This window comes from Temnothorax curvispinosus, unplaced genomic scaffold (genome assembly GCF_003070985.1).
Source record: "Temnothorax curvispinosus isolate PA1 unplaced genomic scaffold, ASM307098v1 QBEX01007779.1, whole genome shotgun sequence".
Taxonomy (NCBI): Eukaryota; Metazoa; Arthropoda; class Insecta; order Hymenoptera; family Formicidae; genus Temnothorax; species Temnothorax curvispinosus.
The window spans coordinates 7,150-24,545 of record NW_020217559.1 but is presented as its reverse complement, the minus strand read 5'-3'; the positions used below and the strand labels follow the sequence as shown (position 1 = coordinate 24,545).

General features: G+C 37.1%; 4 protein-coding genes across 4 annotated transcripts in view; 3 read left to right on the top strand and 1 right to left on the bottom strand.

Moving 5' to 3' along the window:
- The first annotated feature begins 418 nt into the window (after positions 1-418).
- On the top strand, positions 419-2,141 carry LOC112457439 (28S ribosomal protein S18b, mitochondrial). Its single transcript, XM_025020491.1, has 6 exons — positions 419-489; positions 724-800; positions 1,224-1,386; positions 1,512-1,609; positions 1,689-1,819; positions 1,922-2,141. Exons 2-6 carry the CDS (start codon positions 738-740, stop codon positions 2,055-2,057), a joined length of 591 nt encoding a protein of 196 aa, XP_024876259.1. The 5' UTR covers positions 419-489; positions 724-737; the 3' UTR covers positions 2,058-2,141.
- Positions 2,099-3,605, top strand: LOC112457438 (pyridine nucleotide-disulfide oxidoreductase domain-containing protein 1). Its single transcript, XM_025020489.1, has one exon. The coding sequence runs from the start codon at positions 2,113-2,115 to the stop codon at positions 3,562-3,564; it is 1,452 nt and encodes a 483-aa protein (XP_024876257.1). The 5' UTR covers positions 2,099-2,112; the 3' UTR covers positions 3,565-3,605.
- A 285-nt stretch (positions 3,606-3,890) lies between these two features.
- LOC112457426 (kinesin-like protein KIF14) overlaps positions 3,891-17,396 on the bottom strand; it is a 17,872-nt gene continuing 4,366 nt past the window's right edge. Inside the window, exons 6-12 of the mRNA XM_025020464.1 lie at positions 9,483-9,643; positions 9,083-9,298; positions 8,323-8,589; positions 6,932-7,004; positions 6,680-6,849; positions 5,873-6,335; positions 3,891-5,313 (exon numbers count right to left, since the gene is read on the bottom strand). Coding sequence (XP_024876232.1) covers positions 4,450-5,313; positions 5,873-6,335; positions 6,680-6,849; positions 6,932-7,004; positions 8,323-8,589; positions 9,083-9,298; positions 9,483-9,643 — 2,214 coding nt within the window. The 3' untranslated portion in view covers positions 3,891-4,449. The remainder of the gene's footprint in view (positions 5,314-5,872; positions 6,336-6,679; positions 6,850-6,931; positions 7,005-8,322; positions 8,590-9,082; positions 9,299-9,482; positions 9,644-17,396) is intronic.
- Positions 12,077-17,396, top strand: part of LOC112457429 — a 6,891-nt gene continuing 1,571 nt past the window's right edge. The window contains exon 1 of the mRNA XM_025020466.1: positions 12,077-12,534. Within this exon, the coding sequence (XP_024876234.1) occupies positions 12,420-12,534 (115 nt within the window). The 5' untranslated portion in view covers positions 12,077-12,419. The remainder of the gene's footprint in view (positions 12,535-17,396) is intronic.

The following is a 17,396-nucleotide window of genomic DNA, read 5'->3' as shown; positions in this document are numbered from 1 at the left end:
CGATTACTCATGGTCACGTGTTTATCCGGTCATCCGGAAAAATAACATGCTTATATGGCATTATGGCTCGCGCGCATGAAGCGAGAATGGAGCAAGCCAGCAAGCTCATTGGCTATCGCGGTAGCAAAAATCCATGCTTATGGCATTATGGCTCGCGCGCATGAAGCGAAAATGGAGCAAGCTCATTGGCGGTCGCGGTAGCCTTCGATTGGCTTTCGGGTCTGTTCGGGTCTTTATATTTGCTAACTTTCTGAAAGTACACCAATTTTTGATAAGAAACAGCGTTATATAATTAGTGGGCATTTTTTTTAGAAATATCCTGTATATTGTAATTGTATAAATACGACAGGTTTTTTTTTGTGGTTGAACTTTTTACATCCTTCAGCTTCTCTCTCTTTCTTTCTCCAACATCTGATCATCTGTTTCGTTTTCATCGCAGAAAGTGTAACATAGTGCAGCAACAAGGAACAGACTTTACAACACAATCAGGTGCAATTGTAAATTTTCAACGATAAATCATGCAACCTCTTTTTCTTTTGCATTAATTACATTTCCATGAAGTCATTTTAATAATACGCTTAATATATTTAATTCGTATTACTTGTTCTGCGGGATTTGCGTAGAAATTCGAGATTGTCTCTGACACGTGCGTCATCAATCACTCTGGAGTACTGTGCGTGAATGTTTATACGTAATAATTAAATAGACACTTTATTTTCGCAGTTGTCTGGCCGAGCATGTCGATTCTAAACACGTTACACCGAGTAGGAGCGTTGGCGCGAGCGAGTTTAACACATAAAGTGAGTTTTTGGAGCAATAAACAGCGCATAAACCAATAACCTTTTAGGATGACCGGCCGGACTCCAATTAATCGGTGATTAACCTAGTAATACCCACCTACACTCTATTTTGTTATCATAGAATTATTAATTCTTTATTGTTCAACAAGGTGATTAAATCAGGAGCAACAGATTGTATTATAGTTGGAAATTTTGTTGGAAATCACCGAAATCAGTGATTAATTGAAATTGCTGCAAGATTTCTAATTACGCAATTTGCTGTCCCTAATCTAATCTTTTTCTGCATATGTATTTAACGACGAAATATTAATTGTTCTGCCCACGTTAATAAAATATCACGGGTATTGCTTAATAAGTTAGTCGCCGATTAAGTTGATCGAAGTTTGATCAAAGTCGCTTTTATAGATGTAAATTTGCTTGCAGCTTGATTCGGCGAGAGCCATCACGTTTTCGCTTACGCGTTGTTCCGACGAAGGAAATGCAACCGAGGGTGATGTAACTGAGAGTTCATCCGCGGAGACTCCCAAGATTGCACGTAGACCAGTTATATCCGTAGAGACCAGCATTCGGTATATGAATAGCGACGGTAAGAAATTGTTGATAAGAGTTTCAAGTGTCCAGATTGTCAGGCAAGCGTGTTTTGCTCTGACAGTCTTACTAATTTACGCGACGCAATTATCACGTGACTACAACTATTGCGAAATCCTGCAGCTTACAAGCAGACTTACGGAGATGAGCCGGTATGGAAACCATACAGAAGAAATCACAAAGGAATGTTTCCAACTAGAAGAACTCGAAAAACTTGTATAGTACGTATTCGCAGCTTTTTATCCTGTTACAATACAATTAATATAATGCCTTTTAATAATGCTTAGTATATTCAATTAGAGAAAAGGCCAGATCTCCACTGGAAATCCGTGTCCTATATGTAGGGACGAGTATCTTGTACTCGATCATAGAAACGTCAAGCTGCTTCAGCAGTTCATCAACGAGTATAACGGAGACGTCCTGAGTTACTCGTAAGCATCTAAGTTTCATTATCAATATTACTTTACGTGTTTTTGTTACATTAGCCCTTATGTCTTTTGATACATCTTTATGGACTTCTTATTTATTTGTAGGAAGACAAATATCTGCCAAAGAAGGCACAAACAGCTTCTAGTTGCGTTAATCAGGGCCAAAGATTACGGGACCATCACATACGACGTTCCTTTAAGGCAGTACGATTATTCAGAGTGGAAACCGTCAAATAATTAATCTTTAGTTTATCTATATCATCATATTACGACGCTTATGTAGTCCTTCATTAAATATGGATGAATCCAAGGAAAATATGGAAAAGATGGAGTCAACGTTTGTTATAATAGGAGGCGGTATAGCTGGAGTATCTTGCGCGGAGGGATTGAGCTTCCTCGCTCCGGAGGAAAGCATATGTTTGATTACCGCTAGTCCCCTGATAAAAGCTGTGACAAATGTAGTTCCACTAGGCAGAACATTAATGCGTTTTGATGTAGAAGAAAAAAGCGCGACAGTCTTGAGCGAGAAGCACAAAATGTTACGAGTTATTCATGATACCGTAGTTAAAATTGACACGGCTAAGAAGCTGGTAGAAGTCGGCGGTGGAAAAGTCATAAGCTTCAAAATGTTGTGCCTTTGTACCGGCGCGAAACCCAAACTGATCGCCGAAAACAATGATTTCGTTATAGGCATTCGTGACACGGAATCCGTATTACAATTTTCTCAGAAACTTAGAGACGCCAGGAGGGTCATAATCGTTGGCAATGGCGGAATCGCTACCGAGATAGTGCACGAAGTTAAAGGCGTCGAAATGATCTGGGTAATCAAAGACAAGCACATTTCCGCAACTTTTGTCGATCCTGGAGCCGCAGAATTCTTTTTAGATAAGATTTCTTCTAAATCCGACATATCGGAAAACCTTAATAAAGATTCGCCGACCAAAAGAATGAGGTATGTTGTGTCGGATAGCGTGCCAGTTAAAAACGGGGCCGCTCTTGGCCCGGATTGGCACAATAATTTGGATATGGGCGGTACACGTTTTACGCCTACAAACGTTCAGGTTGAATATGAGTGCGAGATATCAAAGTTACTCACTTCCGACGAGCGAGAACAGTTTGATTCTACAGAAGAGTGGCCAGTTTACGCGCAACTAACGAACGGTAAGATTATTGGGTGCGATCTTATTATCTCAGCAACAGGTGTCGTTCCAAATTCCGACATTAGTGGATTGGAAGATCTCGAAAGAGGGGAGGATGCTGGATTGTTGGTTGATTGGAAGTTGGAAACTTCGAAGAAGGACATCTACGCCGCTGGAGACGTGTGTACTGTCGGCTGGCCGAAAGCGAAACATTGGTTTCAAATGAGACTATGGACGCAGGCTCATCAGATGGGTCGTTACGCCGCCAAGTCGATGGGCTCGAATTTAAGATGCGAAGAATTCTTGCAAGACTTTTGCTTCGAACTTTTCACTCACGTGACCAAATTTTTTTCCTACAAAGTTGTTTTACTCGGATTGTATAACGGGCAGACGTTGGGGAAGAATTACGAAATACTTTTGCGAATTACCAAGGATCAGGAGTATATTAAAATCATTCTACAGGACGGCAAAATGCAGGGTGCAGTGCTCATTGGGGAAACAGACCTGGAAGAGATGTGTGAAAATTTGATACTTAATCAGTTGGATTTAAGTATGTATGGCGAAGATTTGTTGAATCCTAATATCGATATTGAAGATTACTTTGATTGATACATCATTAACTTTTTAATAAATACACCTATTAATGTTATCAATTCCACTTTTTACTGAGTGCATATTATAACAAAACTTGATACTGTATGTCACTTTTGATTGTTTGATTTATAAAGATTTATTGTCACTTGTCTTATGGCACATAAATATGAATACTTAGCTATACAAAATATTCGCAATCCTTTTTATATATACAGTCTTACAAGCTCATGAATTTTAATTTATTTCTGTAGAAAAAGTAAATTATAGGTTTTAATTAAAACAAGTCTTAAATTTAAATATAAGTATTAAATAAGTATAAATAAGTATTAAAAACTTATTTTTTAATCATTGACATATAAGTTATAATATTATAATCTATCATTAATCTAAAAAGTCTATCGTTAGATTACTTTTAAGTTCACATGCATATTATACAATTTGCAATATAATATTCTTAAGTTACAGATACTACTTTCTTAGAAATTACGAGAAAAGTAGAGTTTGTAATTTACAAATTATACTTACACCTAACATACGTTTAAAATAAAATCTTGTGTGTACATTCTTTATTATACTTTAGTAGTTCGCTACTAAGTGTCTTTTAGTTCGGTTACGTAAAATAAAGTCTTGTTTTAATACAAGCTAAATTAAAGTCTTATAAACCAATAATAATCAAAATAATAATGAAAATTCATAAAAGCACGGTTCCAATAAATGATTTATAAAATGTGTTAAAATATAAAATTTAATGAAGCGTTGCACAAATCTAAATCTGTAATGCAATATGTATTATTAATATAATAATATATACGTTTCTCAGATTTTTAAAACGGCAATAGTGAAAGTCTGTAAAAAAATAATTAATATTTTAAACAACTATCGTTCTTACTTTATCAAGTCTTAATTTTCGGTTTTATTAGTAAACCTTACGTTCTTTTGAACATTTCCATCTTTCGTATCTAGCATGTTATTCCGCATGCTAGATTTCTTTGGCGATATGTGACTTGAGCAATTTTCAGCATTATCCTTTGTTGCTAACTTATCTATTATGTCATTATTGATGCAATTTTCAGCATTATCCTTTGTTGCTAACTTATCTATGTCATTATTGATGCTATCTACAGATACAGTATCTTTTTCTTTGCATTCGTTTGTTTCCTTACTATGGAACCGTGAAAGGTTCTTTACATCGTTCAACATGTCGATAACAGTATCGTTATTACTATTTATCGAACTTGCACTCACATCCTCGCACTCACTCGGATCTTTACTCTGGAAGATATTTTTTAAACACTCTATAATATCTTGCATCTTAGCTAACGATTCGACGATTGGTTTAGTGTCGTTCTGATACCGACGGCACAGCTTGTTCAACGTTTTCGCGGCGACTTCGATTTGAGTGAGACACGCATTTACATCTTGTTGATCAGGCATCATGGATGTATCGTTCAGCGTCGTTTCCAACATCAACTTGTCCAGGTGGATACTTTTGTTCAGTTGTTTCTTCACAGGAGTCATATTTATCGAGATCCTACTGTTGTTTAAAGAATCCTCAAATACTTCCGTCTCGTAAGACTCCCACTTGTAGCTGGAATGCCATAGTTCCTTCATCGAGTCTTGTATATCGTCACAGTTTCTCAAACGATAAATCCAATTCAGAAAGTCTGTCGCTGGCAACAGTGTTTCCATCGCAATCGTTTTATCACGAACACGAATCACTGGCTGCAAATTATTTTCCACTACTGTTTGTTGTTGGTCAAATTCCTAAAATTCGGAGAAAAATTTAAAGAAATTGTGCACAAAATCAGTAGATATACAATGAATAATGTTGCAGCCAGTAAGATAATTTCTCGTTCAAAAAAAAAAGAAAAATTATAATGTTACAGATTTTAAAAAATGGTTTTTATATAAAAATAACATGAATGCGTCTATTTGCTTATGATATTAAAATTGTACGTCAAATCAGATACAACTTTTTTTATAACGATTTGCTGCGGTTGAAGTGTTTTCGCCATGAGCTTTTAATGCTGTAAAAAACATATCAGTATTCGCGATTGCTGTATCTTACGTTTCGAAATAGTTCAACTAACAACGATATCAGTACCTCGTATCATCACCGTATCGTAGTCGCAAAAACAAAATCTAATACACATGACATGTATGTAAATAGAATTCACTTATATGCGCTACAATATTCAAAATCATTTTTGACTACACAAGCAATTGAAAAATATTTTGTTTCTTATTCATTTTTTGTACAAAAAATTATCGGCTGTACGACACTCTGTGTAATAATTCATATAATTGTTACAAAATAACTTACAAAATCAAATCCAGCTTCTTTACATCGCTGAGTCGCTTCCTTAACGAGTATTTGCATTTCGTGTAGACTGATACCACCGGCGGTTATCGTTTCCCCATTAAGTTTCGTCTTTAACGCGTTCTCAATGTCCGCAGCTTTCTCGTTCAAAATACTCTCGAGTTCTTGCAGGAAGTTTGATTTGTACGGCGTTAGTCTCGCGTGACTTTGCTCCAGCTGCATTTTCTTAATCTTATTATTGATTTCCACCTCCTTGCTGAGCAACTCCCTTTCCAATTCCAGTTCCTTTTTTCTGTGATCAATTTGTTCGAGGGTGTGCTGTTGTTCTTTCAGAGTGGTATCAAGAAATTTGATCTTCTGCTCGTATTTCGATTTTTGCGAACCAAGTTGCAATTCTACCTCGCGCTTGGCATTTTCGAGTTCCTTTATCGCTTTCTGTTTCGATTCCTCCAGTTCTGCTCTTAATCTATGGATAAACTTGTGATAAGTGCCGATAATACTTATCAAAAAAAATTTGCATGCCAGAACGCAGTTATGTTAAACTTGTAAGTATTTATGCTAATAATCATCTTGATAACGGTCATCGAAATTATTTATATCACTAATGATAGTAGAGATAGTAGTGCAAAACGTAAAATATTACGATTAGATTCTTCTCAATGACATGAATTTGCTATCATTATCACTAGCGATAATATCAATATTTTTGTACAAATAACTGCATTCTGGTTCTACAAAGATTAGTCTTCTTGAGAGTTTATATCGAGGAGTCTTTCTCTAACTACATTTGTTCTAATTAACCATACATACTTTTCTTCCTGTATTCGAAGAATTTCCTGATGCGCAAATTCAAAATCTATCGCTTGTGTGGAAAGCTTGACATTGCAGGATTCGTCGTACGGATTTAGGACTTTAAAATAGTGATTACCGCCGATGACTAAGCGATCGCCGTGTCTGAGCATAACTTTCCCAGTTACCATCTACGAATAAGTAGAAATATTTTTATCTAGTGTTTCAATCTCTTATATATTACATATTAGCAATTAATCCGTTATCATTTACCTGTCCGTTAACATATGTGTCTCCACCCATCTCGGGCGTCAAGCTTAATTTTCCCTCGTTGTTTTCAATAGAGCTAAGAAAAAAGAAAAAAGTTTATAGCAAACGATTGTATACAATATTTATATAAGAGAGAAAGATTCAAAACGTTAGTCGTTTATTTTAATTTATATAGAAGTGATATATAGAATTCAAGTATTCAGTAGAAAGTTAAAACAAGCACCTCAGTGAGTACTTAGTTTTTATCAAGTAGCACATACGTAAATGCATATATTTTGCAGACAAGCTGCAAATTTATGTTAATTAGCAACAACAAGTAGAATTTAAATATTGCGTCGTAAGTCCCAGACTTGTTCAAATTCCAATTTATTCAGTGACTTCATGAATCCTTAATGAAGACCTGTATAATGAGGCATGAATAGGATAAAGTTTAAGTATAAATAGAATGTGAATATTATGCAGGAAATCGACAAGGTTTATAAAAAGCAACAATAAATAGAACAACTTATAAAATTATAAGAAACATTGAATCCATTTCACGCCTGCCAGAATCCATCTAATTGATAAAATAAGTTATATAGATCAATAATTGCAATTTACTGATTTGCTGTGTAACAATAAAAACATGCATTAAGATTAGAAATAATTAGTCGGCTCGTTATAAAAAACAAATGATGCAAGGCGTGTTGATAAGTGGAAATCGTTAACTTCAAAAAGTTCCGGAATTGCTGCTATAATTTACAGAAATTGCGGGAAACGAGAAAAAGTCTTATTTCATAAGCTCTAATAAAGTAATAAGAGATGTTTATTTTTTTTTAACGTGCATGATATTTAACGCACGTCGAGTTGAAAATATTTATAGTCCAAAAAATGTATAAACATTAAATTTTGTATTTTGTTGGCAAAAATCGCTAACAAAGATATTAATCACATTACCAGAAGTGAGGAAGTAAAACGATAAAAAAGTCGGGTTTATGACTGACCTTCCTGTGAAAGGACAGCACCTTTATGATGCCGCTGACATTATTGAGATTGCAGATACAGTACCGAAAAGACCTTCAAATATTTTTCAGAAAGGCGACTAACAGCTTTACAATCGCTGGCAGCATCGCTCAAAAATATTGGTTTGTAGGAACCTAAATTATTTACAACGTTCTATATTTCTCAGAAATATATAGCGATTCCGGGGAATTTTTGAAGCTGTTAGTACAAGACAGGAAACATTCATAGCACATTCAAAATATATATTTGACAGAAGAGAAAACAGCTTCAGTATTTTAGAAGAATATCTCTCCTCTCACACCGATCCATTCTCTTTTTTCCCCTCATCCTCTATACTTTGCCCTAAACGGCCTAAACATCAAAGACAAACGCACACACAATCCACGACTAACCAGTGCAGTGCCCTAACAAGAGGTCCGTCCAACATGATATCCAGATTATCGGTTTCGGATCCGCTATTCTTCCCGATACGAACCAAACCTGGAGGTATAAGATACAAAAGTGTACCGGATAACAGAGGATCGGCCGCAAGATTTACGAGACAAGGCTGCTTATCTCGCTCCTGGAAATCAATCTCGATGGCGATTCCGCAACGGCGCAAATATTTGAGCTCCGAACTTTTCCTCTCTTCGGCTCTTTGGAACTTTTCGTGCGGACTCCTGTAATTACATGTAGCTAACGATTAAGTCTTACCGATTCAATGTAAATCGAAAAAGTCGCTGGTCAGATTTGCGAAACTCTTAATGACACCGCGTACGCACTTGCGATAACAGCTAGCTTCACTTGCGAGGACAAGTGTTAATCCTTTGATAAGTTTTACTAAAAGATTAAATTATAAAATTATAAGATTAAATTTATAGCTTCTCCAGCCCTTAAACATAGCAAGGCTAGTGTAACGGCTAAGAATAAAACACATCACATTAAAAAATCATATCTCATGATTGCAATATCTTCAGTTCCAAAATTTACAAAATTATCACTGCTGATAATTGTTCTTGCCTTGAAATTGTTCTTTCCAAGGATGAATGAGAAAGATAATAATCGATGACAAAAATTAATTAAAGATATAACATGATTATATACAAAATTTAAATATTATCGTCTCGCTTAATTTTTTATCGTACGTATACGGGACCAAATTATCTCACTTACATCTGAGTAACAGCCAACTGCTCTTCCGTTTTTTTCAACTGATTTTTCAGTTTGTCAATTTCCTTTTGCTTTTGCACAACTTCCTTATCGAACTGGTGGGATGGACTCCATGCATAAGACTTGATGCGATCGAGCAACTGATAAGGCACAACTCCAAACTGCTTCTCGTATCCCTTGCGCACTCCGCGTAGACGTAGTACTTCGGCCTTTAATTCGCTATGGAGATAAGTTATTAAATTACATTTTTATTAAAATCTGTTAGGATAATGAGATTTCAGCTTTTTTATTATAATTTGCCTTCGACATATTCATGCCAATTTTTTACTATATAATTCGCTAATAAACGAGAATATAGAGAGCCTTTATTTAATTAAAAGTTAGATCTCGGAAGATGTTTTACCGAATCAGCCGGTCGTGCGGGTCTTCGTTGATGCGGATTCGATTGACTATAGCCCGAGCCTGGCACGCATACCGAAGGGTCGCCAAGGTCTCCTCCACGTGGATATTGGCCGGTGACACCGTTCCCAACATCGCCGTTCGTGAATTTCCCCCTAGGCTCTCCTGCAAAGACGTTCGCTCATTGTTACATAATATTTTGATTTGCTCTACATAATTCGTCCGCGATAAAAGATACAGCCCCTATCGCACGTTGCATTAGAAAAACGTCGAAAGCGATTGCAAATCTAATCAATTGCGAATTTAATCGCCGGATATCGTTATCGGCCAATACTGTCATCCGTTAACGGCGCATTCTCCTTAAGTATCAATAAATAAAGGATAAGATTTCCAAAGGTAAATCCCCCTTTCCTTTTGTTTTCGCGATTCTTAAGATAATCTTATGGGCACTCGATTTTTTAACTCTAAATCTTTCGGATTTCCTATCTTCTACTTCGCAATTCGCAGTTCTGTCCTCACAGCTCCCAGCTTGCAAATAAATAAAGATTTAAATAACCCGAAAAGCATAAATTAAATCAGAATTTTGTAGCATGTATGAAAAATGAGAAATTTTCAAGTAAAATATTTTATGCCAAATATTCTGAAATTTGTTCTGCTCGTGTTGCTAATATACCAATGTCGCGAAACTGATATTTTATAATGCGGTGAATTTAACTAATTCAGCTAATTTACTAATAGCCTTAAAAATTCCATTCTCGCATAGTGCAATAAAAAAATTATATCATTAACGCAAATTTGAGGGAAAGCCACAGAGAACATCGTTTCCGAGTTCAAATAAATTTGAAAAATGTTCTATGTATTATTCATCACTGATGTTTATTTTATTACTATTAATTATTAATTAACGATCCATATCAGAGATCAAGGACGGAGATATTGAAGTGGAAAAAAATATGTGCAAGATAAAATATTTTAGTGGCTCCTGGACATCTGCATACACCTAGCTATAGCGTATCAAAATAAATTGATAAACTTTTATACACTATACTATACAATAAAAATGGAGACAGAAATTAAAATTTCAATATATTTTTATTAACAAAAGTATTGAAGAAAGTTCTAAAGCATGAGGAGAAAGCAGCAAGAGAGATTATACAGCAAAAGGATGTTAAATAAGAACGCGAGAAAAATTAGGCCAGAAGAGGGGGAAGGTAATGTGAAACGTAACACGGAAGAAATAGATACGGTAAGCTGGAAGCGAAGGAATCACAAGAAACAAAGGCAGAAATAGTACGTCATGCCAGTTTTCTACTATTACCGTTTCGCTAATCTGACCGTGATCTTCGATCGTAAATGTCGGTGAAAAACATCACGAGACCGAGAGTAAGACTCGATTGGCGACAAGATATGTTAATCATAAAGCTTGATCATTATTGAGACTTTGAGACAATGTACAAGTACAATACAATCTGTCGCACGTCGCACTATCTGCATATCTACGTATCTTAACTGTTTTTACACGCGGCGAAGAGATTTGACGAAACATTAAAAAGAACAACGTCCTGTGACGCTATGATTATTTGCGATTGTAACTCATGTCCATGTGAATCAGTCACAGAAAGACGTAATACAAAGTCAGCAACGATGATGAATATTCTTTTTTTCTTCGCGTTGAAAAATGTTTAAATGTTTAAAAACTCATTAATAAAATTGCAAGTTCACTACTTTATCTTTTCTACGTTGTATCTCATTTATATTTATATTTTGTTGAAAACAGACGTATAGCGGAACGTCAAATGGAAAAACGCACTGAGGATTATCCTTCCAGATAAAGAAAATGAGGAATAACTGAATCTTCAGAAGAAACTATTTCCATTAATTTGGACGAAAGAACTTTGTTGTATAACAATAATACACTTGTTAATTGTTTAATAATTATAATTTAAATAATAATATTAATATATAAATATATCGTGTATTATTATTACATTACGTTAATACGTTAATATTATATGTGACAATAATAATGATAAAAAAAAGTAAAAAAAGATAACGATAATATTTTCTATCTTCATCGGTGCCTTTGAAAACATCATGATAATTATAGCAGCAAGTCAAAAACATTATCTTATCGACTTGATCCCGTTGCCAAAAAAAAAGCGTTTTTTTTCTTTCAAAAGTAAAACGCAGAAAACAAGGGCGAGGCGTTATTTCCGGCGCCAAGGCGCACGCGCCGGTACGCACGTACGCGCGCACGCGTGCGCGTACACGTGCACGCACGCACGCACGCACGCATGCACGCATGCCGCTCTCCTCGACGCGCGCGTCGCGTCGTTACCTTTTGCGCGTCGCACAATTCTATGCGAAGCGGGCGAAGGTGATTGGCGGAGTGGAAGGTGGGGCACACCGAGGAACGTAAACGCTAACGTACGCGTTCTGAAGGACAGAAGGGGTGAGGGAAGGGGGGGGGTGGGGAGATAGAGGAAGATGTGTCGGAGTGCCGGGACGGAAGAAGCGGGAAGAGGGAGAGGACGGACGGGAGAACCGGTGAGGCGGAGTGGGGTAAGGCCCCCAACAGATAAACATTACGCGCGTTAGCGTCCACGCTTCGTTTAGTCCAAAGCGAGAAAGCCACCAAAAGCCACGAAGGAGACGAGGGTCGGATCCCGGAACGTTTCTATTTTTTTTTCCCCCAACTTTCTTTCCCCGCGGAAGAAGAAACTGCGTTTTTACGTATTACCGGACGTAACCGCACACGCCTGACCCACGTCTTTATCAAGCGATACTCCGACACGAGAGCGGCTTCGCGGAGCAGCTTGGAAGAGCCGTCCGTGAAAGAAAAAGACGCACGCTTCGGCGCGGGAGGCGCTAATTCGAGAGCCGACGATATACAGTCCCGATTTGAACGTCGACCAACGCGGGGGATCGCCACGAGGGGATCATGGACCTGATTTACATACCGGAGGTGCTCACCTACGGGTACTCGCGGAATCCGCAGTACCGCGACTACGAGCAGCCGTGGAACAAGGACTATTTCAAGTGCGGCAACAGCACCAGTAAGCACACAGAACCCTCTCCTTCGTCTCGTCCAGTTGTTGCGGTTTAATTAATTAATTTACACTTGACTCTCGATACTTCACGGTGCAGTGGAGTAATTCGTGTTTGCGAAAACCGACACGTTTTTCTTGCGTCCTTTAATTAATTAGCGTTACAGCCTTGACAACGAATTGTTACATTGATAACGAACTATGAACACGCTCTAGTTATTAAGTAGCATTAGCAGTAAGCGATAAGCGTCTTCGCAGTTATACAATCGTCGCGAATGCGCTTCTCTGAATAGATATGCGGAATGCCGGGTCATGAATTTTTTCCTCGACTCAGTTGATCGGGTTTCTTTTAAAAATATCGTTTTTTCAAGTTCGAAGAGACTGAAAAATGAACGATTTTTCACAAACCAAAAATCAACGTCGAAGTTGCGTCAATACATTTAAAATTCTTAAATTTTAAAAATTTGGGAAGAAACACAATCGTCTTGTTTAATTTACGACAAAATTTCAATTTAAAATCCCGAGATATCTAACAGAAATTAACGAATCAATTAAAAGCTGATAATTTTCACCGTGAAAAGTTCAACTGCGCGTCATTTAAAAAGCGTCCACATCAGATAACACTCATTTAAATCTCGCTGGATAAGATCTCTCTTTTCTTTCGACGCAATGATGCATAAATTCGTGAAAACGTGTGGCAGGTTCTCACGTGTCGCGAATATAATTAGCAATGTTTGCTTGGCGCGATCTCTTCACAAGTAGCACGCAAAACAATTTTCCAACGTAAACAAAAGTATCAATTTCACGAGCAATTAATGTTAATTCGATTAAATCGACAAACGAAACTTGCCGTTTCCAGTGTTTTTCCCCTTTATACACCTTCAAACACGAGATTGCAAAAACTAATCGCGAGGTAAACATCGTATTTTCGGCCAGACAAAATTACGAGGTTGGCAAGTTATCTCAAAAGACAATATTTCTTCGCGCCACTCGGTGCAAGAAAAGACGTATCTTATCTCTTATTAAGTCTTATTTTAATTCTGTTGATCTGGATCAGTAAGTACTCATCCGTTATCCGAATTCACAGATATACCTAAGTGTGCAATCTTTTTCATTTGTTTATCCGACTCCTCGAGATCGCTGATAAGTACTGCGATACTCCGATATTCCAAATAGCAGATAATTACGTTCAGACATTTCTCCGTTATCCATCTCTCTCGACTCTTCGAGTATTTTCTCGTTAAGTCGTCTACGTGATCGGGGGAAAGTGCTTGAAAAGACTGCACCGGGGCGTTACCTTACGTGAGAAAGAAAAGCAAGAAGGAGAGCGAGCCTTATTTTATTTTGAAATATTTTCCAGGTAGAACCCAATAAATTTCCTATCTAGTTTCTCCTTGCCTTGAAATACACGAGAAATACATAGGTATTAAATACTAAGATAATCTGAAAATCCACATATTGATAATGCAATAATAAAACGAGCTAATAAAGCGAGGCAATAAAGCAACTCGAATAAAACAGTCAAGGTGAGATAAGCTGAGGGAAGCGACTGAGGCCCAGTTTCACAAGTGTCGGTTAACTTTTAACCTTAGATTAACTCACTTTTCGTCTCTTTCTAACGTCCCTCTTAGAAAGAGACGAAGAGTAAGTTAATCTAAGGTTAAAAGTTAACCGACACTTGTGAAACTGGACCTGAGGGAACCGCAGGAAAACTGTGACGGCTGCAATCGGAAGTTCCAGGCGGAAATTGCGAATACTTTCATCGGACGTTGCGTGGAAATTGCAGGAACTATAAATCATTTGTTAATTCTTCGCGGTTGTTAGCCGTGCAAACAAGTTATATTCGTCCGTAATATGGTATAGGTAGACTGTTCGTTACTCGGATGAGAAAGCGGTCGACATAAATGCATTGATAGCAATTTAAAAAAATTGCAACTTTTCAGAGTTACTTATGCTGATAAATGTATCTGTATTAGTTGCAAAGTTCACAGCTTTTTCTTTCTTTTTCGTGATTAATTCTTATTCCAGAAAGAATTTATTTTGTCACTTCGCTTACAATACAATACTAGCAAAATTGACTATGCCGTAAGTACGGCGTACTGATTGTGAGATCTTAAATACCGAATTGTTGGGAATTCTATAGTTCGCTATAGTTCGAGTCTTTTTCTTCTAGGGCCTAAAAAGGCTTTATCGCTTTTCCGGGAAGTTCTAGTTCGTTTAGATTAGTCATTCTGAGGGTTTTTATAGAGTTATCCTAAAGGTATGCATTCCTAACATTCCTTTTTTCCAACGCCTGTTAAATTCTAACCGACCGTTAACCTTTTAATCAATAAAATAGAATTTAACTATTGTGAAAAGTTAACGGTCAGTTAGAGCTTAATGGATGTTGGAAAAAGTGGCTCTAAATAAATATAAAACTACTCGGGGAAGGAGGAGGTACAATACTTCCGCGATACAAATGTATATACGACTGGAAATTATTGCAACCGAAAAAATGCGAAGACAACACTTTTCGTTACCGAGTGTTATCGATTCATATATTCGCGCGCAAAATAGCAGCAGAGTAATTATCGTGAAAAATCGCGGACAATAGCTGTCTTTGTGCGTCACATTTACGTCGCAGAATATACCTGTTACACGTGGCAAATGAATAAAAATTATGGGTAAATGTTTCAGATTAAAGCAATAATTTCACAATAAATGCGTGTATGTAATTTTTAAGTAAATTAAAAAAAAAAAATATTTTTTGAATTTATAAAAATATTACGAGTAAATCACACAATTTTTAATACGTATTTTAATAGAAAGGGTTTCCGGGAAGAGAGATTACTCTATTATTATTAAATTGCACAAAACAATGGATGGTAAATTGCGAGGAAAACTTTGTGAGTTTATATTTTTGTTGCTATATAAATATATGGGCATTTTATACCAGCCGTATGTGTCACGTGGATTAAAAATGCTGAAATATATATCGGCTGTATCGCACATCGTATTATGCGCATTCCTTCTGCAACATGCAATTTCAAAATACTACCTGCGTCAGCGCCTCGCTAATGCATTTCCTTTTACAAAAAAATAAAACGCCAAATATGCGGCGCCAGCAGCATGAATAATCAACACGCAACGATTCTCTTTATCATACATTATCATATATTAAACCGCTATAATCTAAATATACTCGTATCGCGTCGCTGCAGGGGAATTAATTACGTTATCACGAATCCATTCTCCTGTGGAACGCGTTTGTTCAGTAATATCTCTGTGACATTTGTAACTGTATAATTATTCTCTTTTTCGAACGAACGACTTCGAGATGCCGTAATTTATTGCTAAATATCTGCTAACGATAGGCTTTTCGACTTTTCCACCGAAAAAAAAGACACACGTTACCCGTATATTTCTCATGGAAATCGGGTCTCTTCCGTTTACGTCGCTTCATAACGAGATAAAAAGTTACATAATTATACAAATTACTGGCACGGAATGTTTACTCGCGAACTCGCGTATCTCGATATTCCTCACGGTCGCATATCTATCCCTCGTTTTCTGTCATCGAGCGATTGCTGTAACAGCAATAATATACTCTGATACGCGCGCTGTTTATTGCGCCTGATATTACCGGCCCCGATTCTATGCGGATAAATAACACGCAAAAAAAGACTTCATGTTATCGCGCATTTGGGAGATAAGTTGCAATTTTATCAGATAAAAAATCGAACATTTTATCGTTGTTACGATCGTAGTTACGTACTTATTTAAAAAAAAGTGCATTGATTAAAGATTAATGATCACGTTGCGAGGACGATTAGTTACTATCGTATTGCGTTTTATCGGCGCTACTACCGATTACGTAACATCTGACATTGACATTTTGAAAAACGAACAGATTCTTCAGTGAAATTGAAATAAAAATTCTCTTGTAAGAACTTAAAGACTCGATTTAATATTATTTAAGAAGAAAAAAATATGTCTCGAGGTAGGACGAGATAGAGGCAATCAAATAATCCGCAGCTATCCTATTTTCCGGTTATTTCAAGCCGTCCGTCCGTCATGCGTACGTTTCTACGATACACACGTGTCTATTTTTAGACAGTTCCCTCAGGCGGCCACGCGTTACACGACCCGAATCGACGTTTCAAGCGTCGCAGCATCTCTTTTTATTAATCGGCGGATTGTTTATGACATTCGAAATGCGGAAGGACACTCGGCACGATCGTCAATCGTGAGAAATTCCGATTTCAACTTCAGTTAATGCTAATCGGACCTCTTTCAGGAGAGACGAATCTCGAGATGGATTTCAATTTTTTTTCAGGCCCCGGATCAATCATTTCTGTCGGATTAATCATCCGTTTAAATATAATTGCTTAAGTGTTTGCGATGTATTCCGGAGATTATTGCGTTCCCGGGTATGTCTCGATTAGCCACGAGTTGGAACGCCAGATCTCCGTGACTCACGAGCGAAGGTATATAATCATCTGGCGCTACAGGTGAACGCGTTCAAGATCGTACGTTGGAATTGTTTTTTTTTTTGCGTTGTTTTTTTTTTTATTACCACGTTGAATGCCGTGACGGTCACCGGCGATACTATAGCACCGTTTCGCACGTGGACGCAAAAATAGGAACTAAAATTACAGCTACCGCCAAATAAAAGAACGCACTAAACGGAATGATTAATGCGCTCGCTAAAAATCCCGTTGATTCACTTCCATTCATTCGTTAGTCATATCAGATGTGTAGCGTGTAATTGATTGCTTTGGAAGTTTGTAAACGTACGCATATGGCACGACTGAGCGAAGTAGAACTGGCTTTTGTCTTGAATAAATAACCAAGGAATTTTCTATCGTTCGGCAACAAATGTAATAATTCAT

Bases quoted from the DNA above. Each gene is read 5' to 3' on its own strand.
- LOC112457439 (XM_025020491.1), top strand. From the start codon at position 738: ATGTCGATTCTAAACACGTTACACCGAGTAGGAGCGTTGGCGCGAGCG. The intron at 1,610-1,688 runs GTACGTATTCGC...ATATTCAATTAG, and splicing joins GAACTCGAAAAACTTGTATA to AGAAAAGGCCAGATCTCCAC. The intron at 1,820-1,921 runs GTAAGCATCTAA...ATTTATTTGTAG, and splicing joins GGAGACGTCCTGAGTTACTC to GAAGACAAATATCTGCCAAA.
- LOC112457438 (XM_025020489.1), top strand. From the start codon at position 2,113: ATGGATGAATCCAAGGAAAATATGGAAAAGATGGAGTCAACGTTTGTT.